The sequence below is a fragment of the Schistosoma mansoni genome, chromosome 2, assembly GCF_000237925.1.
Source record: "Schistosoma mansoni strain Puerto Rico chromosome 2, complete genome".
Taxonomy (NCBI): domain Eukaryota; kingdom Metazoa; phylum Platyhelminthes; class Trematoda; order Strigeidida; family Schistosomatidae; genus Schistosoma; species Schistosoma mansoni.
Window position 1 is genome coordinate 18384258 of NC_031496.1, and position 23759 is coordinate 18408016.

The 23759-nt window shown below is 35.8% G+C and overlaps 2 protein-coding genes and 3 non-coding genes across 5 annotated transcripts in view; 2 read left to right on the forward strand and 3 right to left on the reverse strand.

The window, feature by feature from the left end:
- Positions 1 to 1832: 1832 nt before the first annotated feature.
- Positions 1833 to 11560, forward strand: Smp_122970 (hypothetical protein; the record flags this gene model as incomplete). Its single annotated transcript, XM_018795959.1, has 5 exons — positions 1833 to 1931; positions 1981 to 2039; positions 3954 to 4706; positions 9480 to 9823; positions 11319 to 11560. 5 exons carry the CDS (start codon positions 1833 to 1835, stop codon positions 11558 to 11560), a joined length of 1497 nt encoding a protein of 498 aa, XP_018650219.1.
- Positions 11561 to 14030: 2470 nt separating this feature from the next.
- Positions 14031 to 23759, forward strand: part of Smp_122980 (kelch-like protein) — a gene marked incomplete at its 5' end in the record, with an annotated part of 30480 nt that continues 20751 nt past the window's right edge. The window contains 4 exons of the mRNA XM_018795960.1: positions 14031 to 14045; positions 15822 to 16552; positions 18851 to 19710; positions 20533 to 20904. Of these exons, the coding sequence (XP_018650220.1) occupies positions 14031 to 14045; positions 15822 to 16552; positions 18851 to 19710; positions 20533 to 20904 (1978 nt within the window). The remainder of the gene's footprint in view (positions 14046 to 15821; positions 16553 to 18850; positions 19711 to 20532; positions 20905 to 23759) is intronic.
- Positions 22777 to 22842, reverse strand: Smp_tRNA_00262_Gln_TTG.1.1. Its single transcript has one exon. It is a non-coding gene (tRNA).
- Positions 23110 to 23175, reverse strand: Smp_tRNA_00193_Gln_TTG.1.1. The gene has a single exon. It is a non-coding gene (tRNA).
- Positions 23443 to 23508, reverse strand: Smp_tRNA_00116_Gln_TTG.1.1. Its single transcript has one exon. It is a non-coding gene (tRNA).

Below are 23759 nucleotides of genomic sequence, written 5' to 3' on the forward strand. Positions count from 1 at the left end.
AGCTTTTTCCGCCGTCGTTGCTAGTTCTCCCATGTATTTCTGCTTGTCAGCTTTAATGCTTTTCTTCACTTCCCTGTTTGCTTCTGCGTAGTCTGCTTGTGCTTTGACTTAACCGGGCTTGGGACCGGCAGTAACTCTAGAAGAGCTACAGGCGGAGTTACGTTCAGTATAAGGAACTTATATATGTTCATGACTAACTACAGAGCGCATAAATATACCTGTCATCCGAAGCGAATTGTTCCGCGAGATAATCTAACGGGTCAGTGAAATCTCTAAATTTAATTAATCCGTTTTCCTTTATATCAGTTATTAGCCCCGGTTTGCCGTACACTTTCATTACGTTACCTGGCATAAATAAAGTGACTAGTACTCTTAAATGTAATTAGTTGTTTCTTCTAGTCATACTTGACGGATATGTCTGCAGTAGTTGCTGAAATACTAGCTTAAAGCCTACCACAAAAAAGTTTTTTTCTACATAACGCTGAGCTGCTTGCTTAACTTTAGCGTAATCGCTATGCGCTTTCCTAATCCGCCTCATAAGACTCAAATGGAAAGGTTTATTGCAGATCTAAAGATCCATCGAAATTAGCGCTATCAGCAAGATGCTTTGACGAATGTATAACACAAACTTAATCTTCGAATCCTCAGCACTATTCATACTCAATAAAATTACACAAATCATATCTAACTCAATCTGTTGCGCTGCTGTGTAATTAAGAATGAGCTAACGGATACATCGTTAGTGCTAAACGTTTCGAATTTAAGTACAGCGGTAGTAGTAGTAAATGTTTAGGAAATATAGGGTATAGATGAAGAATGAGCAATCAACAACCCCACTTTTCATGACTTATGCTGAATGTCTGAAGGAGTCTTTTCAATACAACACGAGGTTGGTTTGTGTCCGAAGTAATAGTTTTGCATGTGTTTCTAAGTCTTTTGTATAAGGAATTTAGTCATAGATTGGTTGGTTTCTAGATCACACCTAACAATATCAAGTGCATTGAATCTAGAGGGAGTGGTGAATAGGTTGAACCTGTTGGCGAAATTTGTCACCAGTTCATCATTTAGAAATCATCCGCCCTTCAAGGTGACGTCCCACTACTAAACACCTATCCTATTCTTCCGTTGTGATTTACTGCATATCTAACATCTGTATGAGTAGGTGCATCACAAATGAGGGCGACTATTTTAATAGTTATATGTTGTATAGTTGAAATCATGAATCAATTGAAGCTAGATCACCATGAAAAACCTGAAAGCACTGGACGGCCGTTTCCTCCTATTGTGGGACTCCTCAGCAGTGCGCATCCACGATTCTGCCTCGCGAGATTAGAACTCAGGAACTGCCAGTGAGATAGTAGCTCACTGAAGACAATGGTGGACGGTTGCTCAATTTCGTGGATTGGTTGAAGTTGGACATTAACACCAATGGATGCCGGCTCAGTGGTCTAGAAGTTAAGCGCTCGCGCGCGAGACTGATAGGTCCTGGTTTGGAATCTCGCAAGGCGGAATCGTGAATCCGCACCGCTGAGGGGTCTCGCCATAGGACGAGACGGCCATCTAGTGCTTATAGGTTTTCCATGGTGGTCTAGCTTCAATTGACTCGTGATTCCAGTTATATGTTTGTTGAACCTAGTATTATGCAACTCCAAGTCGCCCATTTCTTTTGTTTCGGAAGCTATTTCAGCAGGTATTTTATTCAATTATTAGTTGGTTAGTTTGCTACTAATAAAACTATCGTTTGTTATTTTTAGTCTATTAATTCAAATCCTGATGCCACACAGCAGTATAATTTTCTGAACTGGACCCTGCCTCTGTTCTGGATACTTATAATGTCTGGATATACACAAAATGAAAATGTAAGCCGTGGCTCGGACACAATGATTGATCGTTATTGCAACTCTTTAAATATTCTTAAAGAAAAGGTTATGGTAAGTTGATTGGTCGATTTTCATATCACCTTTTTACTTTTCTCAACAGAATCTATTAGAACAATATCATTCAATCATTATGCAAAAAATGGAATGTGATTTAGGAAAGTAGGTTCGTACTTTTGGTAATCCTTGGCTTTATGTTGATGCTATAAATGTGTTTTTAACCTTGAAATATGAATACTCAGTATGATCAGCATATTGTAAAAATTCAGAATTCCATGCATAAAAAGCATATCAAAACATAATTAGCTGCAATATATCACCCTGGCAATTTATGTAAGCTCTCTAGATTATTTTGCTCTGTTATACACTGGTTATTGGAAAGATGGTTCAAACATAGTGTTCAGCTCAATCTAGCCAGATAAATGCAGTGTAAATCCTTATAGGTGGTCGTACTAGTATACTGTTCCATCATATAATGAGGACACAACTAATTAGCTGTACTAAGTAATACTTGGGTTTCTGTGGTGTATACTATGACAGTAGAAGGTATCGATTTGTCTAAATATGCTTTAATTAAGTTATCTTTATGCTCATTTTGCAACACCAGTGTCCACTGATACTTGGCCTGATCGTTGAGGCCTTGACGTAGTGGTCGGGCTTGCCTAACGTGATGAACCAATCGAGCTATACTGGCTGGAACAATCGTTCCTCAAGGTCCTACCATGCCAGACAGATCGGTTGAAGAGCGGTAAGACCAAAAGCAGCAAACCCAAGATCCGAAGGCGAAGTCGTACTGCTGACTGCGCAGAGGTGTGACGGAAGTAAGGTGTTTCCCTCAGACATCCAGCATAGCAGCGATGCCGCCTTTCCACAAGGAGGGGTGGGGTTAGAAAAGGTCGACCCTAAAAATGCACACCTCGCCTTATCCCACGGATATCCGTCTCCGGCGGTAAGTTCCTTTGAAGAACGGAGCTAACACAAAAACTACCCACAAAATGGTCGTGTGTGACCGACCTCAAGCAGTTGTCCCTTGGGCACTGCGGTCACGCTCTCAGGTCACTAAGACAACTTCTAATCCAATCTCCTATTCAGGTACCCCTAGAAGAACCCTTCCACGACGTGGGCGGCCGGGAAGTGATAACTGCCCTCATACCTCTAACAGCACTCAAGATCACTGACTGACTTGATTGAATCATTTTTTGCGAATAGTTTAGCTACAACTAGGCTTGCTGTATGAAAGCACGCTAAAAAAGATCTGTAAGTCTTCCTAAACTTGGAGCTCTCAGGTTCTACAAATTTGCAATTTACTCGGACATGAATATCAAGTTATGCTTTAAACCCACTGAAATGACAGACTTATAACCATTAAATGAAACTACTTAAACTGTTTACTGAAATCTTCATCGTACCGCGTTATTAGCACTCACACTTAACTTTTCACCCACCTTACATCAGCGAGCACAATGTTGCGTTTTTTCTTGCTGACGTATGACTTTTTCGTATTACAAATCTTACCACGTTCATGACAGCATATGAAAAATCCCTCGAAAATCCTTCATTACGACCTATAAATATAGGTGCCTCATTATCATTTGCCAAAATATATAACCTCTTTTGTGTATCTGATCCATTTTCTACTTTATAGTTTATAAAGTTCGATGTAGTACGATTCTGGCTAAATAATTTCCTATTGTGGTTTTTTTCTACATGATTGTCATTTAAGGGCTAAGTACAATATACAGCTGTTAGGACGTTATTCAGTAAAGTGGATTCGAAGGTATTGAATAATGGTTAGGAGTCTAGATTTGTGGTTTTACTAAATATCTTATGATAATTAATCCCAGGAGTGATGTCATTTAGCTAGTAAACTTAAAGCTGGGATATATGTTATTTTCTATAAAGTTGATCACTTGGATCGGTTTATTTATTTTATTTTAATGTATGATCTGCGTGCTGGTTTTATCCTTCCATCCTGATTTCTGTTTTACAGAAAATCCATGCTTAATCTTAACATCAACTCTTAAGAAAGTGCTTTTTGTATAAAATATTTTGACAAGTTTCATTATATTTCCGTAGCTTACTCTCCTACAATGCTGATGGATTTCAAAGTCATCTGGCAGATGTCTTTTCTCAGATGAATGATGTTGAAGTCCATTTAAACAACTTGGAAGCTTGGGCTGGCCTTCCTCCTGAATGCTTCACTTCAGCTAGTTTAAACTATGGTATCCCAGATCCGGATCAAGTATCTCATGAAGCCCAAACCCTAGTGGAGGCTATCCGACATTTACAAGCTGAATTGCGTGCTATGACTACAAAGTGTCAAACAAACAGCACACTTACCACAGGAAATGTGCCATCAGTTACTGCAGCTGAGAAAAGTGATAATAACCAGGATCGCATTACATCTTCAATTCTGAATTCAGTTGCGAAAAAAAGTCCTGTTCCATTAACGGTTATAAAATCTGAGACTGCTCCTTATCCAATCCAGTGTAATCCATGTATATCGCCATCTGCTGGTGATCCGAATCAAGGGTATGTAGATACATTGCCACAAGTACCATCTTTCCCATCAAATGAAGAAGGACGTAGTTCTCATCACCCAGGCAGTAGACCCCCATACAGTTCCAATACTAATACAGCTACCCGTTCACCTAGTGTCGATCGACGTCAACAATCTACTATTTTGACTGATGTTTACCGCACGACATCCGGGCACCATTCTTCGTTTTCGCCTATCCCACCACAACAGTATGTTTCTGGTCAATACAATCAGTTCCCTCCTTCTAGCTCTGTTGAAACTGTATCTTCAAATCGTATGGCTTCTGAAACGTATTTGCAATACACGTCACCAGGGTGTTTAACACGAACAACTGAACCGTACACACCAAGACCTCACTAATATTAATTTTGTTACTTTAAACTGAGTAACTTTTACGGTCATGACATCAGGCAGAATGACAGTGTTAACTTTTTATCTGTGCACAAGGTTTGATCTCTTGTCAAACGTTTGTATATTTCAACAATAGATAAGAAATATCAATAAACTTTTTTTACTAGTTTCTAGTTTTTGTAGAATGCATTTTTGTTGCTGAGTGGTAGTACAAGCAGCGATATCCACACAAAATCCGTAATGAAAAACTACTCATTTTGACTGTACTCAAATTATGTAGATTGCTTCTAAGCACATTGTACTTTTTTTTTCAACAAAATATGCGTAATACACAACCAACAGGCGGGAAAAAGTATTAAAAGTAATATTAAATGTATTTTGTCCAGTTGGAGGTGGTTTCTGAACACATGAAATGGTTTCTCATTACTGGTTGGCGAATCGCTAATAATCACTAAGGGTTGAATCCCACCTGGAGCTTTTCTTGGGATACTGCCAGTCCCAAATCCGTCTAAGGCGGGAGGGTTGGGCATAAGGTTAACAACCCCATCCCGTATAAAAGGACCTTGTTAAAATAAACTAGCCAGATAAAGTCATCCTAATCATTTGATGTAAGATCTCTTCGTTTATCACTTCCCCAACTTCCATAGAAATCAAACGTATCTTTATTTATTTATTTAAACACATAAATATTGGTACAAGGAAGCACCAGATAAATATGCGCCTCACAAATCTCATTCGATTTGTGTGAGGGCTGTGATACTGCCCAGGTGCCCAGACTGAAGCAGGTGGTTTTCTTAGGGAGCCACACCCGGAGCCTTTGATCTAAAGGTCTGATCCACAAGGCAGTGGAGCATCGTGAGGAGATGCAGTCCCATGGTAGCCGGTGACCAACAGTTGGTTCATACGCCATTTGTTCCTTCAGGATACTGGAGCCCATGTGCACCATTGGTTTGGAATTAGGGTTTTCCAACTCCCCTAGGTGGATCCTCCACATCCACCAACCCGGTTAAAGCGCCGGACATTCGCTTTTCGTCCTCTCACTTTTGTGAACAACACCCCCGCCACGAGAAGGCAGTGAGTAGGACTTCCCTGGCAGAGGCTATATATTCACGTGGCCATATGAGAGCATTTCGAGAGAGAGAGCAGACTCTCCCCACTCTCGGCCGTACCAGGGCATTTGGGGGCAAAGTATGGCAACTGACTGTTGCAGTGTAGAGGTGCCGGGCAACGATCCCGGGCCCTCTCGCATGCCAAGCGAGCGCTCTACCACTGAGTTACACCCCCACACCACAATCCAACACACAATATACAGTTACATGCAACATTTCAGTATTCAGTATTTCAGTATCTTTACTCCCAGTGTGATTAAACTTACAGGTTGCAGTTTCCCATTAAAATTGTGGTAAGTTATTTTTAAGACAAGTCATCTATCAGAAGTTGTTTTTTGTTTATGTTAGTGTTTTCCAGGGAATTCATTAACTCGGAATTGTTGTCACTAACTTTTGATGTCTCTAACACTTTATAAATAATCTTAAGATATAGGACCTACAAGGTCGGGAGTTGGGATAGTTTGGTTTATTGCACAAGGTAATCGTAATGATGTATCGCTAATGTTACTGATTAACTACTATGTTTTAACTCTTGACCATTTAATGACTTGTTTGATACGAGATCGGAAATTACGGAGTCAGATCTAGTAAAGTTTTGAGGGCTTTCACGATAGAATAAATGTGTTCTACTTCTATGAACACTACTTTGTAATAAAGTTGGTTAGACGTCCTAATGTATCGTAAATATCGCGTCATAAAAATTAACTAATATAGAATTGTCTCCGAATATCACTTATAAACGACCAAAAATATTGTAATGTGGGAAAAGTGAACTTCAAAAGTGGTTAGTTTACTCACCAAATCTGGAGTTCACAATGAACCATAAAATTCCGTTAAGATAAAGAATATTATGAAGTTCCTCTTAATAACCATTAGATAGAGAGGTTAGACACAGGGTATTAGGGAATGACGGTAAATCGGTTGATGAGGTCATAAATCCTCATCGACTGAGACGGTTGGGCCACGTGTTACGTATTCCTGAACACCGATTACCATGACGCGCTATGCTGACTAGTATTGGCGATGGTTGGAAGAAAGTTAGGGGCGGCCAAACCAAAACGTGGCATCAGTGCTTGAAGTCACTAACTTCTAGTCTGAGCCGTGTTGATAGATGCAGACTACTTGGTTGGGGTCCACGTGACTATCGTACCTAATGGTTGGAGACTCTAGGTGACATGGCTCAGAATCGATCACAATGGCGTAAGTGTATACACTCTTTCTCTTCCCTTAAACTGCGAGATTAAAATTGCTCCATATCTTTCTTCCTGGACTATATGCTTATCTGAAATCCTTCCTTTATATATTATCACCATTAAATTAACTACTACGAATTCGGTGTTCATCATGTTGTGCTAACGAGGTATGGTAACTTGAACCGATGCATATATGTGCCTGGTCCTACGTTGTAGCTGACTGACTAAACCATTAGATTAAACTTAGCTACCAAAAAGTTGTTAAGATAGAGATTCAGTAATTATTACATGTAAAATGTTTCATCTATGCAAGTTTATACTTACTTAGTGAGTAAACAATTATTGTAGAGGATAAAAATATTTCTAGAAGTTCACTTGGTTTATCAATTCAACATCTACTTTCGGATATCAGAAAGATGAAGATAGTCGGGTATCTTATTTGATCAATGGTAACCACTAACAGTAAGTATTATCAGACAAATTAACATTGTCTATGTACCACTTGGTTACCATGTAAAACAATTTATATTAAGAATGTTAGGATCTTATTGTTTGAAAAGCTTAAATATGGAACAACAAATTGTTAATCTTAGTAACTTCATTACATACATCGACCATTCTCTAGATATTCGGACGAAAGTCTCTGCTGACTCACTCTGCACATACTTACGCCTGTTATTCCCAATAGAGCATAGGCTGCCGACCAACATTCTCTAACCCACTCTGTCCTGAGCCTTCCTTTCTAGTTCTATCCAGTTGTTGTTCATTATTCTCATATCTGTCTCCATTTCTCGGCGTAATGTGTTCTTTAGTCTTCGGCTCCTCTTTCGACCTTCAGGATTCCAAGTGAGGGCTTGCCTTGCGACGCAGTTGAGTGCTTTCCTCAATGTGTGTTTTATCCAGTTTCAGCTCTTCTTCCTGATATCTTCCTCCGCTGGTATCTGGTTTGTTCTCTCCCACAGTAGGTTGTTGCTGACAGTGTCCGGTCAACGGAGACAACTGTTAATAAATACTTGTATCTTCTGGATGATGGCTTTCGTAGTTCTCCAGGTTTTCGCCCCATACAGTAGAACAGTCTTGACATTTGTACTGAAAATTCTGATCTTGGTGTTGGTTGACAATTGTTTTGAGTTCCAGATGTTCTTCAGTTGTAAATATGCTGCTCTTGCTTCGCCGATCCTCGCCCTCACATGTGCATCCGACCCACCATGTTCATCAATGATGCTGCTCAGATATGTAAAGGTTTTACATCCTCCAAAGCTGCTTCTCCGTCAAGTGTGATTCGATTGATGCATACTGTGTTGTATCGGAGAATCTTACTTTTCCCTTTGTGTATGTTGAGACATACTGCTTCTGAGGCTGCTGCTACACTGGTCGTCTTCTCTTGCATTTGTTGTTGCGTGTGCAATATAAGAGCCAGATCATCTGCGAAGTCTAAATTGTCCAGCTACATACTAGCTGTCCATTGTATTTCGTGCTTCCCTCCAGATATTGACGTCTTCATGATCCAGTCGATCACCAGGAGAAAGAGAAAGGGTTAGAGTAAGCCTGACACTGGTCCTTGCCTCGAATGAGTCGGTGAGTTGTCCTCCATGAACGACTTTGCGGTTTAATCCATCATAGGAATTCCGTATGATATTGACTATCTTCTCAGGCACGCCGTAGTGTCGAAGAAGCCTCCACGTCTCTGCACATACTGGTCATGATATCACGTCTTCAGGAGTTATTCCCTCTCAAGCAAATCATATTTATCATTTGTTTTTGTATACAACTGAAATTTAACATGTGGGGAAACCAATGGTCAAACTTTCTTGGTAATATTTCTTTACGGATTTTATATAAGAAATCAAATGTAATCAACCATTTTGGCTCCCGCTAGTTGTCAGTTTCTGGGAAAAGGAAATCTTTATTATGCAGCTACCCCTTCAACACAGTTAAAAAGACTTACAAGCTTCTCTAATGTATGCAGCAGACTTTTGTCTTTTAAGTAGCTTTGGATTTAACTTTTTCAGAACTGTCTCGTTTGTTATAAACAGAGATGGATGGTGGCCAGCAGTGGAACCTAGGACACACGTTTCGCCCAAATATGGAATCTCCAGATGTATGCACCTGCATCCCAGAGTTGATCTCCACTCCGGGACTCCGGGACTTACTAATAGTTGGATTGTATAGTCACTTATACGATGACGTACTTTTTAAAATATTTAGACTATAGGGATATTTCAATAAAGTTTAGATTTTGACATCTTATCAGATAATCTTTGGATTCTAGACATAATATTAAATTATTATCTTATTAGTTTCAGATATCTCCAAAAATTCACCGCTATTGGTCAAATAGCATTCCTCGTTGTGATGGTTTCCTAAGTTGCATGAAGAGATGTAATAACTTATTCTTAATATCTCTAAGCACTTCTTCAAAATATCCATCAAACAACAAAAAGCATTGGGAAAAACTTGGTGTAAATCCTGATCAAAAACCAGGATTTTCTACTACATATCGAGAAGTTGAAACAGGAGTGAGGAGTTTAATACATGTGCCTAATCATCGGATTGCAGGTAAGACCAGTGGGAGTTCTTCAGAGGCGTATGTACAACCGAAACCACTCAATATACGATATAATCCACGTATGTATGATGGTGGCTTGCTTCCAAGATTAAATTATACTGATAAACAAGTTGTTCTACCTGAACATAAACCACGAGATTTTTGGTCCCCACATCGAGCACATTTTGGTCAAAATGACTACATTGGTATGTTTACCACTTTTTCCTACATATAACGTAAATTGTTGTATCCGCCCTTCATTTTCTTTGTATTTTCATAACAAAACAAACTTTACTCTAATTTGTCACTGTTGTCACACAGATGAACAAATGACAATGTAGTTTTATGAAAACTGGAAATATCTTCAAGATAACGAAATTCTCAAAAAAGACGAAGATATTAAACCAAAAAAATTATAATTTATGAATTCAACAGTATGGCTTATAATGAGATACTCGCCTGTGATATTAGAAAATGGTCTCATCGATCATAACTTGTTTGATGTCGAGGAATTTTGAATACTGGATTCAGACGTAAAAAGTTTATTTTGATCAGTCTTAGGCAGAACGTTACGGTTTAAGGTAAAACATCGTTGAAAAGTCCCAGGATCAAGTTATTTCTTGTTGCCTAGTGATGTTCAATCGTTTTTTAGCTTTGTGCTATGTATAATCTTTACAGAAATATTTATTAACGTCCACGTCGTTTAACGAATGTTTTGTGAACATTTATTCATGTATAAATGTGTGCACATATTTAATTGTGGGAGATTGATACAGACAAACAGTTATATCAGTATAAAGCGTTGCACCAATTCATCGAAGTCGTCAAACTTCATAACAGTTGGGGAAATCTGGAGCGTCTTAAATCGGGAGTCCAGTGATTATTAGAACTAATAAAGTATTCAGTATTTAGAAATAAAAGTATGAATATATCTACATCATTATGATGTTTTTTAAAAACTATACTTCCTAGCCCTCAACCAGAGAACCTTGTCCAAGAATTCTTCATTTCTATAAACGACTAGAATAACCAGTCTGTCACCGGTGACATGTTTTGGTATGACAAATCTTAACTTTTTGATAGATTAGTCCTGCTTAACTCAGAATCACACATTAGAGTGAATAATGACTTTGCATACGTAACACAACCTGTCTCACTACAGACGTACAAATTTCTGAACCCTATCATCTACTTTACTCCATTTTGCTTAAAACTTTATGTATTACTAATCTCAACAAGTGAACTTAGGCTCCATTCCGTAACCCACTGATGTATAAGTCTAATTGCTACACATGCAACACTTGAATTCGTATTGCTGCTATCATTTTTGTGGTTTCGTTTTGTTTTAAAAGTTCATTATTAAAAAGTCGTCACACGTAGCAAGTTTGATCAACTAAATTAGTAACTCAATTACCAAGTACGTAATTATGTACTAAACTTCAGACGTCAACATTTCGGGCATGGGAACTAATGATATTAGCTAGCTGTCCGAACCGGAGTATAGTTTAAAACTACAGCCTAATGTTTACAAGACTTAACGTCTTGTAATTATTACTCCACTGCATCACAATAAACTCTAAAATTACTGGTGTTTTGCTCTGTCTTATGAAATACTTCGCATATATTTTCAAATGATTATGCTAGTTTTCGTATTTATTAAATGGTATTATTAATAGTAGGTGTATTTTCCTCATATTTTAGATATTCTAGGTGACGGAAAAATTAAACCCCGTGATTTTTATACTGGACCTCCATGGGTGTTAGGTACACGAAATGAATATCAACGTGTATGCTCGCGACTTAACAATCCAGCTATCGTTGCATGGATGGAAGAGTTCGAACCATCTAAATTGACAGCTGAGTATAAATTACAAAGATACTTGTTCAAGAAAGTGAACAAGCGTAAAAATATCAAATTTGAACGTTATCGTGATTCACCTTAAGTCATTGATTCGACAATGTTTTGTTTTTGCTTTCTGTATACGTGTATATACGCGTATGAATAAATAAATAAATCATGTATGATTTCATTTTATACTTCTCTAGGTAGAGTGAATACTCAGTTGGGTCATAATACCTCATACAGTAATTCCACAGTAAATAAGAAGTTATACAAACTACACAATAGTCATTTAAGTAATAAACCGTTCAATTTTCTCGTTTCATTGGAAACAAGATTGTCCTCAACAAGCTACCTTGTGTGGACCGCCTCATAACAGATTTATTTCTCTTTAATATGTTTTCGGTTACCAATGATAATCCTTAAAATGTTTGTTTAAATATATAGTAGTGAGTTGGTTGACTATGGATTTCGTGATGAATAATGCATGTGTACACAGATTAAATTCTTGTTGATAACTAGCTAATCTTCAGTACGGACTGAATATTGTTTATCAGAAATACACCGCTACTTTTTCAACTGATTCACTATAGCGCTGAGTTTGCATTTAATATTTTAACTTGCTATCTTGTAATCACTCTCTTTATATAGTCGTTTCTGCACTGGATTGGTCTAAACACTAATACTGTCAACTGTAATGTTCTTAACAGTCTCTAAGGAATATGATGTTGAATCTTGAGATGTCCGTATCTTTCTTCGAGACTTTTAAACAAATCTTGTTGACAAGATCCAAACGAACACATAGTTCTGACAATAAATGAACTTGACAAGCTGATACACTATCATTTCATTCGCGAAAAAATCCTATATGCTTCCTAATCAGTGTTTATTTAAATTATACTTGCTCTTACAGAGTCAGTTACCTTTTACATTTTATGGGGACTGCCCAAACGCTTATGTATAACACCAAACAAGATGGTTAAGCTAGAAAGTACATTTAGAGGAAGTAGATTATACATATTCAACGTAAATTCATCATTCTTATCTACGAAATATGTAACTAATTGCCAAGTAATGTTTGGCTCTTTCCAAAACCTATCCAGTTTCGAAAAAATTCTGAAGTTAGAATATAATTGTAATTGCTATACACCATTTTTGAATTGATAACTGTAGAGCCTAGTGGCACAGTTGTTTTAAATATTATTCATTTTGTTATATTTACTTCGCAGTGTTCTGTTAACATTCCATTCCTGTATCAAAATCTCACAATTAAGGATAAAACTTAACAAAAATATGCGGCTTTTCAACTTACTTATCATAATGAGGATTCTGCATCCTGTCAAGTATTTTTTTAAAATGATAGAATAATGACTTGGAGATATTCGTGATTTTTCATAACTCCGTGCCTTATTTTATAAAAAAAGCAGCGGATTTACCGAAGATGTGTTTTTTGTCTCAGTTTATGCTTTTGAATACTTGTATGAAACTTGACTGAACTTCTTAAAATTATTACCACGAGGAGAATGAGGCGAGGCTCCACAAATTAGTACACCAGTTCCACGTTACTACGTCCCAACAATATAATAAGAAAGAGAAAATATCTAAATATAACTGTGAACTGACTTTTAAAAAGAGAATATAAAATTAATGAACTAGCATTCTCATAAGTTTCCCCTCACTTTTTCAACCATCGATTCCTAAAGCCTCATCTTGAAGATATCGATTTATTTTTTAATGAAATAATGGAGAATACTTATAGCTCAAGATGAAGATGTTCGAGGTGTTGTGGTCTTTAACCAGAATGGGTTGATTGTAAAGCTTTCATTGCTCTTTTAAACAACATCTCCAGCACGTACTCTAAAGAAAAATGGCCCATGCATTGTACTTTTAACCACTGACGTATATGTTTGAACTCCACTTTACCTAATTTAGCTTGACATTCTCGTAGTATGGACAGTTTTCATAGCCAACCACATGGACCTGTTGTTGACGATAGTCAAGCTAATAAAGTGTTTAACATTAACCGATCTAAATCTACATGTCAGTAGCCAGTAAATCCATCTATTGATGTCAAGTTAAATTAATCACTCAAGATTTAACCAACGTGTTGTCAAACGAATACGTGTAATACTTTTTAGTGACACTTGACATTAGTAACTACCGATTCAATCTCAATGAATTCCCTTCAGTTTGCCTTGTTTCATATCTGTTGAGTAGATTAGATAAACCTATATACGTTTTCATTTAGCCTATTGGAAAACCCATCGAGAAATGAAATCAGGGCCGATCAAAGCTCAAAACTACAACATCAATGCTTTTTTATAGAATTCGCTAATATCATTAAGTGCAGTGTTTCAAAATGGTATGAATACTGAACAATGCGCTACGCTTAAATACAAGTTCTTATGCTACAACATCACTTCCACAATGTTGCTGCCTGAATATGAGGAATCCTTCAAAAATAACAATTGTTCACTATTGAGATTAATTGACCATTATTAGCTCTAAAAGTTAGAAAAAACTGCTTGCACCACAATCTGGGTGACCAGGGTGATGTGATGACGTTTTCAAAGATGTTGCAGATTAAAGTAAGTCCATATGGTATTCGCTCCAGCAAGACTAGTATAGTCTTTGAGGCTAACATTCGCACCGACGTCACAACTGAGGTAGAAGACTGCTGCTAGCGGTTTGCTATCAAAAATAAACACATACAGTCTCCACTAATTTTTCACGAGTTAGATGTTTCTCACACGTCAATGATGTCTGTATTATAAGTGCGCACTGGTTGTAAATCTTTTATAATTCTAGAAAAGCTGTAGAAGTCGACAACCGTTATTTGACTATCTAATAACACGGTCTTACTGAAAACTCAAATAATCCTCGACATTGAATATATGCATTTATAGGCACTTAATTGCGAAACTCATAAAGGTGACATTTCAATCTATTTTTCATTGTATACAAATTGTAATCCTTCTACATGTAGATAAGGATAACGGAAAAATATGGTTTTCTTTAATAAACATGAATATTCTCAATTGAACTAAGTATTCGTGAAACTTAAATTAGAGACGAGATTAATATGTCTTGGTGTATTACAAAATAATACAAATTGTCATTTCCCTCACAGTTTGATTCATAGTTTAACTATTCTATCTCATCTTTTATATCGTACACACTGAACAATATCAGGTCTTCCACCACCTATCTCTTTCGACTTATGGTGCCTCCGAGTTTCCTGAGTATAAGCAGATGAATTATAAAATCTGTTGAACTTCCTGATCATATTCTTTTACATGTAATGCCATTTAAAAAGGATTTCCTTATATAGAAACCAGAATCTTTTCATTTGTTGAAAATCAACTATTTTCAATATAATAAACAAAGATGGTTGGTGGCTAGCAGTGGAATTCAGGATTCGCGTTTCGTCCTATTTGGGACGAGTCAGTTGGTATGTATCTATATCCAAGAGTTGATGTCCACTCCGGGACTGGAACCCAGTATCGTTCGCTTCAAATCCCATCACGTTATCCGCCTAGCTACTGAGTCCTGATAGCCACTTGCTTGTGCAATGGGGTGAAGTTTAAATTCATTCGGTATTGTTTACTTGGATCTTCCCATTGATGTTTAGGACCGTAATTGATCAGTATCTTGTTGGCATATGTGAATTCCACTGCTAGCCACCAACCATCTTTACTTATAATGCTTGTGAATTAAGGCGATATCGAAGCAATCCGCACAGGATGCATTTATGTCAATAACAGACTGATCGATTGCAGTGCTAAACATCAATGGGTTGATTCAAACAAACAATACCAAGTGTATTTTCAATATATTTTTATAGCATTGAGACATATTTAGCACCAGAGGAAAACCAATCACATTTTCATTTGTCTTGTTAGGTGAAATTCTAGTTCTTCTGGTTAGTCACTTTGTGACCTTGGAATATTAGGAAGGCACTGGTTAAAGTGTTAGAAATCCGTAATAATGAATCTATCCCTGCCTACCTAATCTTCCACTCTGCTTGCGATCTGTGCTAAAGAAATCGTAACACATAGATTATCCTTTGCCCAATCATATATTCGATTAGACAGTAGGTAACGAAACACGATTTTAATATTTCTGTTAACCTGTAACTTTGTCTGTATATACACGTATACAATCATTTAGACCACAGATGTGAAAATCACATCCACACAATTGTACTGTATGAATATGCAAATTTGTTTATCTAGTGACGTGCACGTATGCACTTGTGTTGTCCCAATATATTGATTGGACTAAAAAAATATTATAGAAAATATGGAAATGTTCTAATATCATTCATAAGTATAAAATATTCTGGAAGTTTTCTTTTTTGAAAGATCCTTATGAGTTTAACTTGTAATATTCGTAATTTAGCTGGTCAAGTTAAGCATAAATTAATTGGTGAACGTAGGAGATCATCAAGTTCACATGAGTCAGATAATTCTGGGGAAATAAGTGGTAAACATGGAAGACGGATCACTGTTCAAAAACCTCAACAATATACCATTCAATCTGAGCAAAACGATGGACAACTACATCGAATAACAACGACAAACACCGAAGTATCATCACAAAAACACAAGATACATCAACAGAGCAATTCACTGCATGACAGTAATGATAATAACAATTCCCTACTATGTGATCTAAACAGATCAATACCACTTGAAACAAATAATACAACTGATAAACGATTACAAAAACAGCAATGTCAGTTGGTAAAATCGATTTGTTATTGTCAAGTTAACTCTACATGTCTAAATCAAACAAACTGCACAATGTCAAATAATAATAATAATAACATGCAGTCTACATCTCCTTCATCGTGTATACATAATACACAAAAATTACAAAATATACCTACTCATAAAATATGTAAGCAAATTACTCCTACGTCTAGTTCATCACCTATTTTACAAGACCGTTCACAAGATTATTCCGAAAATCAAACAGATAATATCATATCAGAAACAGCAATACAACATCATTGTTGCAATCAAACTCCTAAATATTATCAACAACATCATTCTAAACAACGTGTATATGTTTCAAATAGTGAACATTCAAGGTATGATATAAATCAGTATACAGATAATAATAATATTTTAAAATTATCAGATACATTTAATTTATTTTATTATTATTTATTTATTTAAACACATAAATATTGGTACAAGGAGGCACCAGATATATGTGCTCCGCACAAATCTCATTCGATTTGTGTGAGGGCTGTGATACTGCCTAGGTGTCCAAACCGAAGCAGGTGGTTTTCTTAGGGAGCCACACCCTGAGCCTTTGACCTAAAGGTCTAGTCCACAAGGCAGTGGAGCATCGTGAGGAGATGCAGTCCCATGGTAGTAGGTGACCAACAACAGGTTCATACGTTATTTGTCCCTTCAGGATACTGGAGCCCATGATCACCAATGTTTTGGAATCAGGGTTTTCCAACTCCCCTATGTGTACTTTCCGTGTCCATCAACCCGGTTAAAGCGCCAGGCATTCACTTTTCGTCCTCTCAATTTCGTAAACAACACCCCCACCACGAGAAGGCAGTAATTAGTAGGGGGAGTGAGGAGTCTCACAATAGAACGAAACGGCCATTTAGTGCTTCCAGGTTTTCCATGATGATCTAGCTTCAATTGATTCATGATCTCAACTATTAAAATTACTAAAATATAACACAACAGTTATTTAATTATCATTTATTTTAAACGATCATTCGAATTATATCGACTTATAATTGAATCCAACATGAAAATATCTCAGTACTTTTATTAACTTGACGTATGTTTGAAAAGCTCCAAAATACAAGAAAAGCCATAAGTTAATGAAGACATATTATTTAAGAATCGTGACGGGATAATGGTTAATTTTGAAATATTTGGTTACAACCGTATGTCCTCCAAATATATCTGTACCATCAATTCAATGGTATATCGACGAAATCGTGACACTAGACTGCTTGGATTTAGAAGCTCTGATAGCTCAAAATCTCTTCTATCCTTCTGTGAATTATGTTTTCTCTCATCTGTATTAATTGTAATCGTCAAGAATTTAACCTACCAGTCAATAATATCGTTAACACTTGGGAAATATGCAAATGAAGCAGTACAAAAATACTGGTAGTACAGGTAGCTAAGCATCTGGAAACTGCCAAATGTCATCTCAAGTTTTACTGTTATTTTTTGTATGTGCTAATAATATTTAACTTGTTGGAGGATCTTTCAGTACATTTTTCCATCATATATGCCAATATTTGTAAGCATGTATGAGGCGACTTTTGATGAAACATATCTGACGTAAACTCAAACTGTTTTTTCAGGATTTCTGTGTTGTTACCAACTATTTTGTGAATAGAATATAAAGTATACACGACAACTATCAGTTTCTTTCTTAACTCCATACTAATCTTCAGGATATATCTTTATTCTTTTTTCTTGATCACTGAAGCATGAGAGTATTAAGATGAAATTTAATTTAAACTTACGTCACAAATCTCACGAATAGTTTGCTTCGTTTACAGTCATATGACCTTGAAAAATAATGTATCCATATGGGTTCTGTCGACCCACAGACCCAGAAAAAAGTAGCAAGATAAAAGGTAAACGAACGAAAACAGTAGAATCAATACTGGTTAAAAACCAAAAATAATAACGAGAAATCTGTCCAGATAAATGATTATAATGATGTTCAGTCCACGACTTACTAGAAGATAAAAAATGAATATAATATCAGGATTACTGCAGCCGGTCTTGATACGTACTATGATTATCTCATGGACACTAACCTTAAAATCTAACTGGGGTTAAACCAGTGACTTAAAGAGATCGTGAAATATTTTGATGTAGCTATCATTAATCTTCAAAGTTAAGTATCATAACGCACCAAGGTAGGAGCTGGGTGGGCATATGGAAAATATATTTCAACAATCTTACCTGATAACGTCTGACAAACTTATTACAGAGCTTATTACTTTTATCTAGTACTGTTCATTTTACGTTGGTATTATACACTTAAAGGTCCTAATATATACAAGCTCTGTATCAAATATAAATATAACCAAACACTTGGAAACTTCTTATGTCTTCTACTTTCAAAGGAGATATTTCACAGGCGAAAAAGTAGTCAAGGAAGTGAAATATTGCTCAAAGTGCCATCACTTTGATTCCACAATTTCAACTATTAGTTTTACTAATGAAGATTTCACGTTTTAAAGTTAGTGCTAAATCAATTAAATGTGGGAAATATCGGCATAAACTGTCATTTATGAGTAGTATTTCAGTTGGTTAGTTAATCTTTAACACTTTCTATCATTTCACCTCTTCCGTCTACTACACTTTTATTCCTCACAAATTTTTCCATACAGTAATGAATCGCAACAGAACATTAAGGCCTCACCTACATCTTCTCATGTTAATAGCAAAATGTACAATCAGTATAAAGGAAATACCGGCAAGGAAAGTAAAAACAATCCCACCACTTCTAATACTACTACCGTTACTACTGTGGCATCTACTTCTAAAATTACTAATAACAGTCATAAAATGTTTGGCTATCATCAAAGTTCTGATATAAATTTACATCAAACAACAGATTATCCTTTATTGAATGAATGTCAACAACAACATGGATCTACATATTTCATTCCAGTTGTACCAGATCTATCTATTCCACAAGATGAAACACGTTCAGGTAGTTTGGGCAGTGCATATCCTTCTCATTGTATACCTTATCATTTCGGACATAGTAAGTATACTTTACTTCAAGGATACAATCATCAACATCATCTACTTAACCATCATTCTCATAGACATAATCATCCTAACATTAATGTTACTGAGAATCATAATGATAATATGAAATCAATGCATAACAATAAATACAATAATCCAAGATTAACAATGAGTTATTCTGAACTATTAAATTCATTAATCCCACATCATTGTCATAATCAATTCAAATTGTGTAATGTCAATAACATCAATAATCGTACTGGTACTAATGATGTTAACATTGGAAGATCAGATCATTTAACCAAATCTCAAACTATAGATCCAGGTACTTCCAATAATCTATGTAATAGAACAATAAATATCGATCAACAATTCAATACGGATAACAGTCAGAATAATAATAACAACAACGAGAATACTCGTACTGATGATACTTCATGTAATCCACAAGTATTATTAAATAATTCTAAAATTAATGATACTGATAATATAAGTCAATCTAATTCTTATCCAATACAATCAATAACAAAAAATAATTCAATATTATTATTAAAAGAACAAACTATAAATCAAATAGAATTGAATCCACCTATTTTACCTACACGTACAAGTTCATTAATTGTGAATCATAAAAAGTATCATTCTAACAAACAGAATGATACATTACCATCTATGTTAACATCTAATCCTTCATCATTATCTAATCTTAATAATAGTAATATTAATAATAATAATAGTACTTATATTATGCAACAAAGTATGATTGATTATAATAGTAATAATAATATTAATAATAATAATAATAATGATAATAATAATCTACATTATTCTATGAATAATTTAAATCATTTACAACATTTAAATTTACCGCAAATTAATTGTTTATCTAAATATAATAAAATTTCATTAAAACATCCAATTATAAATGATAGAAATTATGAAAATACATCAGAATTAATGAAAATGATAGAATCTGTGAATACATTATCTAATAATGAATTAATGATGAAATCCTATTCACAACAATCATCAACATTATCTAATCATGAATTATTATCAGTATTATCAACGACGACGACAACAACAACATCATCCTCACCATCTTCATCAACATGTTCTTCTTCTTTATTACCTGATTGTAATCATAATGATATCATAAATTTAAATCAATCCATTGAAAAATCATCAACCATTACATTAACTAATTCTTCGAATGATAAAAAACAATTAAATTCATTAAATCAATTACAAATTAATTGTAATCAATCATTTATATCTGATTATATACCGACAAGTCCATCATGTGGTGCATTAGAACAATTTATGCCAACCAATCATGCTTCAAGATTACTTGGTCGTATGTCGGATAAATTACGTGATGGTCGATTAGCTGATGTCATTTTAATTGCTGGTACAAAATCAATATTATCAACAAATACAAAATGTTCAACTATGACCAGTGATTCAGTTCATCCGTTAAATAATAATCATGGTAAATCAGATTTGATTAATTCATCTAATGAATTAATTATTCGAATACCTGCACATCGTGTTATATTAGCAGCAGCTAGTGATTATTTTGCTGCAATGTTTGGTAATGAATTAAAAGAAGCTACTGAACAAGAAATATGGATTCATGATGTTGAACCTAATGCATTGAAAACACTGATCAATTATATTTATACAGGTAAAAATGCTCATTTTCCAATATTATTTTTATAAACTTTCCTATATCAATAGTTTATTCTATACAGTGAAGTTACTATATTAGGAGAATATATTCTAGGAAAGTTGAAGATAGACCAAAGACTAGAGAATATGATTCTAACAATATATTAGCTGAAAACATTTACCACTCATTGAATGTGATATGACTATTTTAACAGTTGGGTAGTTTCTGTGTTTAGTGATTAACCAAGTGTTTACTTTCTCTTAGAATACATTCAGTGTTTATCTGTTAAAATGAAGCAAACTTTGTATAATAGAGTATATATAAATATATATATGTTTTGTAGACACCTAGTCATTGTTTATTCTTTACAAATGGGAAAAGTTTCTGATTTTGCACATTCAGAATATAATTTATACTTAATAACTGACTTTTCTTTTAATGTATACAATATTCAATAGTTTCTCGTTTATTTACTTCTGGTATTTCATTGCAAATATTAGTCATCATTTTGTCTTAGAAAAGAAGAAGGAATTATAAATCTATCATAATAGTAGGAAAATCTGAGGTATCTGAAAAATAAGTTTTCATACAATAAGGGATTCTCCATGAAAATTATACCATTTAGAAATTGAAATTACCTTTCTCCTGTCTATCTTTTAATCAGAAGCTTATCCATAAGATTACAAGATATTCAGTTACAATCATGATTAACTATTATGTAACTTCTATGACAAGAGGCGTGAATAATTTCTGATTAATAATATGTTGTGGTGTGCTACTGATGTCGACAGATATAAGTAGTATGTATCATCAATCGAAAATGAAATGCCTTGTGGAAGAAAGATAACAATATCGAAGAAAAGAACACGAGAACGGAGAATGATTGGTTTGGAAAGTAAAGAATAATAAAGTCTTAGACGATTGACTGACATTTTGCAAATGAAGTAATTATCTGTATTGTTTTCAGATTTTACTAAGACGTTCTGTGATTTTGTATTCAAACACATTCGATTGTCTCCACTTGTGTTCTTGTTCACTACAATGTTTCTACTGAAGAATATACATTCCTTAGCTGTAATACTGTACAATATTTGTATTTTTATTTGTATGCATGAATTCGAATAAACTAACGACAGTTTCTGTATAACTGTAGCTAGTAGGAAAATATGTTTTAGCCACTACGATCTGTGTGTGAGAGAGAAGAAACCATTTGTGTGATTTCAACAGTTAAAAAGTAAGTAGCATAGAAATCTATAAAATAGACCTATTGAACTTCTTAGGACGTAATCCTCAGTTGCAATATTTTTTCAAACTATGATAAATTTTAGACTATCCGTTATACTGTAGTGAGCGAGAACACAAGTGGGGACAATCGAACGTAACTGAATACAAAATTACAGAACGTCTTAGTGAAATCTGAGAACCATATAGTAAATACTTCATTTGCGAAATGTCAATCAATTGTTTCAGAATTGATAGTTCCTTCGTTTCCACACCAATCACTCTCTGTTCTCGTCCTCTTCGATCATCTTGACCTTCTGCCGCCAGGCATTTCACTTTCGACTGATGATACTTACTACTTATATCTATCGACATCAATAGCACACACAACAATACTACTTAATTCTCAAAAGTAAACTTAGATATTCATTATGGATAGGGAAGTGAAGTGTTATGATTAGTGATAAGACTAATGTGTGATCATGGGGCTTTAAAATGAACATAAATCTTGATAAGGTTTAATAAAATAAAGTCGGATCATTCAAGCAAATAAACTGATAGTATGGTTAGCAGAGATGGATAGTGGCTAGCAGTGGAATCCAGGACGCGCGTTTCGTCCTATTCGGGACTCGTCAGCTGGATGTACCTGCATCTCAGAGTTGATGTTCACTCTGGGACTCGAACCCAGTACCCTCGCTTCAAACGCCATCGCGTTATCCACTCGGCCACTGAGTCCTGATAGCCACTTGCTTGTGCGATGGGGTGAAGTTTAAATTCACTTCGTATTACTTGTTTGGATCTTCCCATCGATTTTGTTAGGACTGCATCTGGTCAGTCTCTATTTGGCATATGTGCATACTGTGCGTATTGCCTCGATATACCTTAATTCACAAGCATGGTTAGCAGAGATGGATAGTGGCTAGCAGTGGAATCCAGGACGCGCGTTTCGTCCTATTTGGGACTCGTCAGCTGGATGTACCTGCATCTCAGAGTTGATGTTCACTCTGGGACTCGAACCCAGTACCCTCGCTTCAAACGCCATCGCGTTATCCACTCGGCCACTGAGTCCTGATAGCCACTTGCTTGTGCGATGGGGTGAAGTTTAAATTCACTTCGTATTACTTGTTTGGATCTTCCCATCGATTTTGTTAGGACTGCATCTGGTCAGTCTCTATTTGGCATATGTGCATACTGTGCGTATTGCCTCGATATACCTTAATTCACAAGCATGGTTAGCAGAGATGGATAGTGGCTAGCAGTGGAATCCAGGACGCGCGTTTCGTCCTATTCGGGACTCGTCAGCTGGATGTACCTGCATCTCAGAGTTGATGTTCACTCTGGGACTCGAACCCAGTACCCTCGCTTCAAACGCCATCGCGTTATCCACTCGGCCACTGAGTCCTGATAGCCACTTGCTTGTGCGATGGGGTGAAGTTTAAATTCACTTCGTATTACTTGTTTGGATCTTCCTCATCGATTTTGTTAGGACTGCATCTGGTCAGTCTCTATTTGGCATATGTGCATACTGTGCGTATTGCCTCGATATACCTTAATTCACAAGCATGGTTAGCAGAGATGGATAGTGGCTAGCAGTGGAATCCAGGACGCGCGTTTCGTCCTATTTGGGACTCGTCAGCTGGAGTACTGCA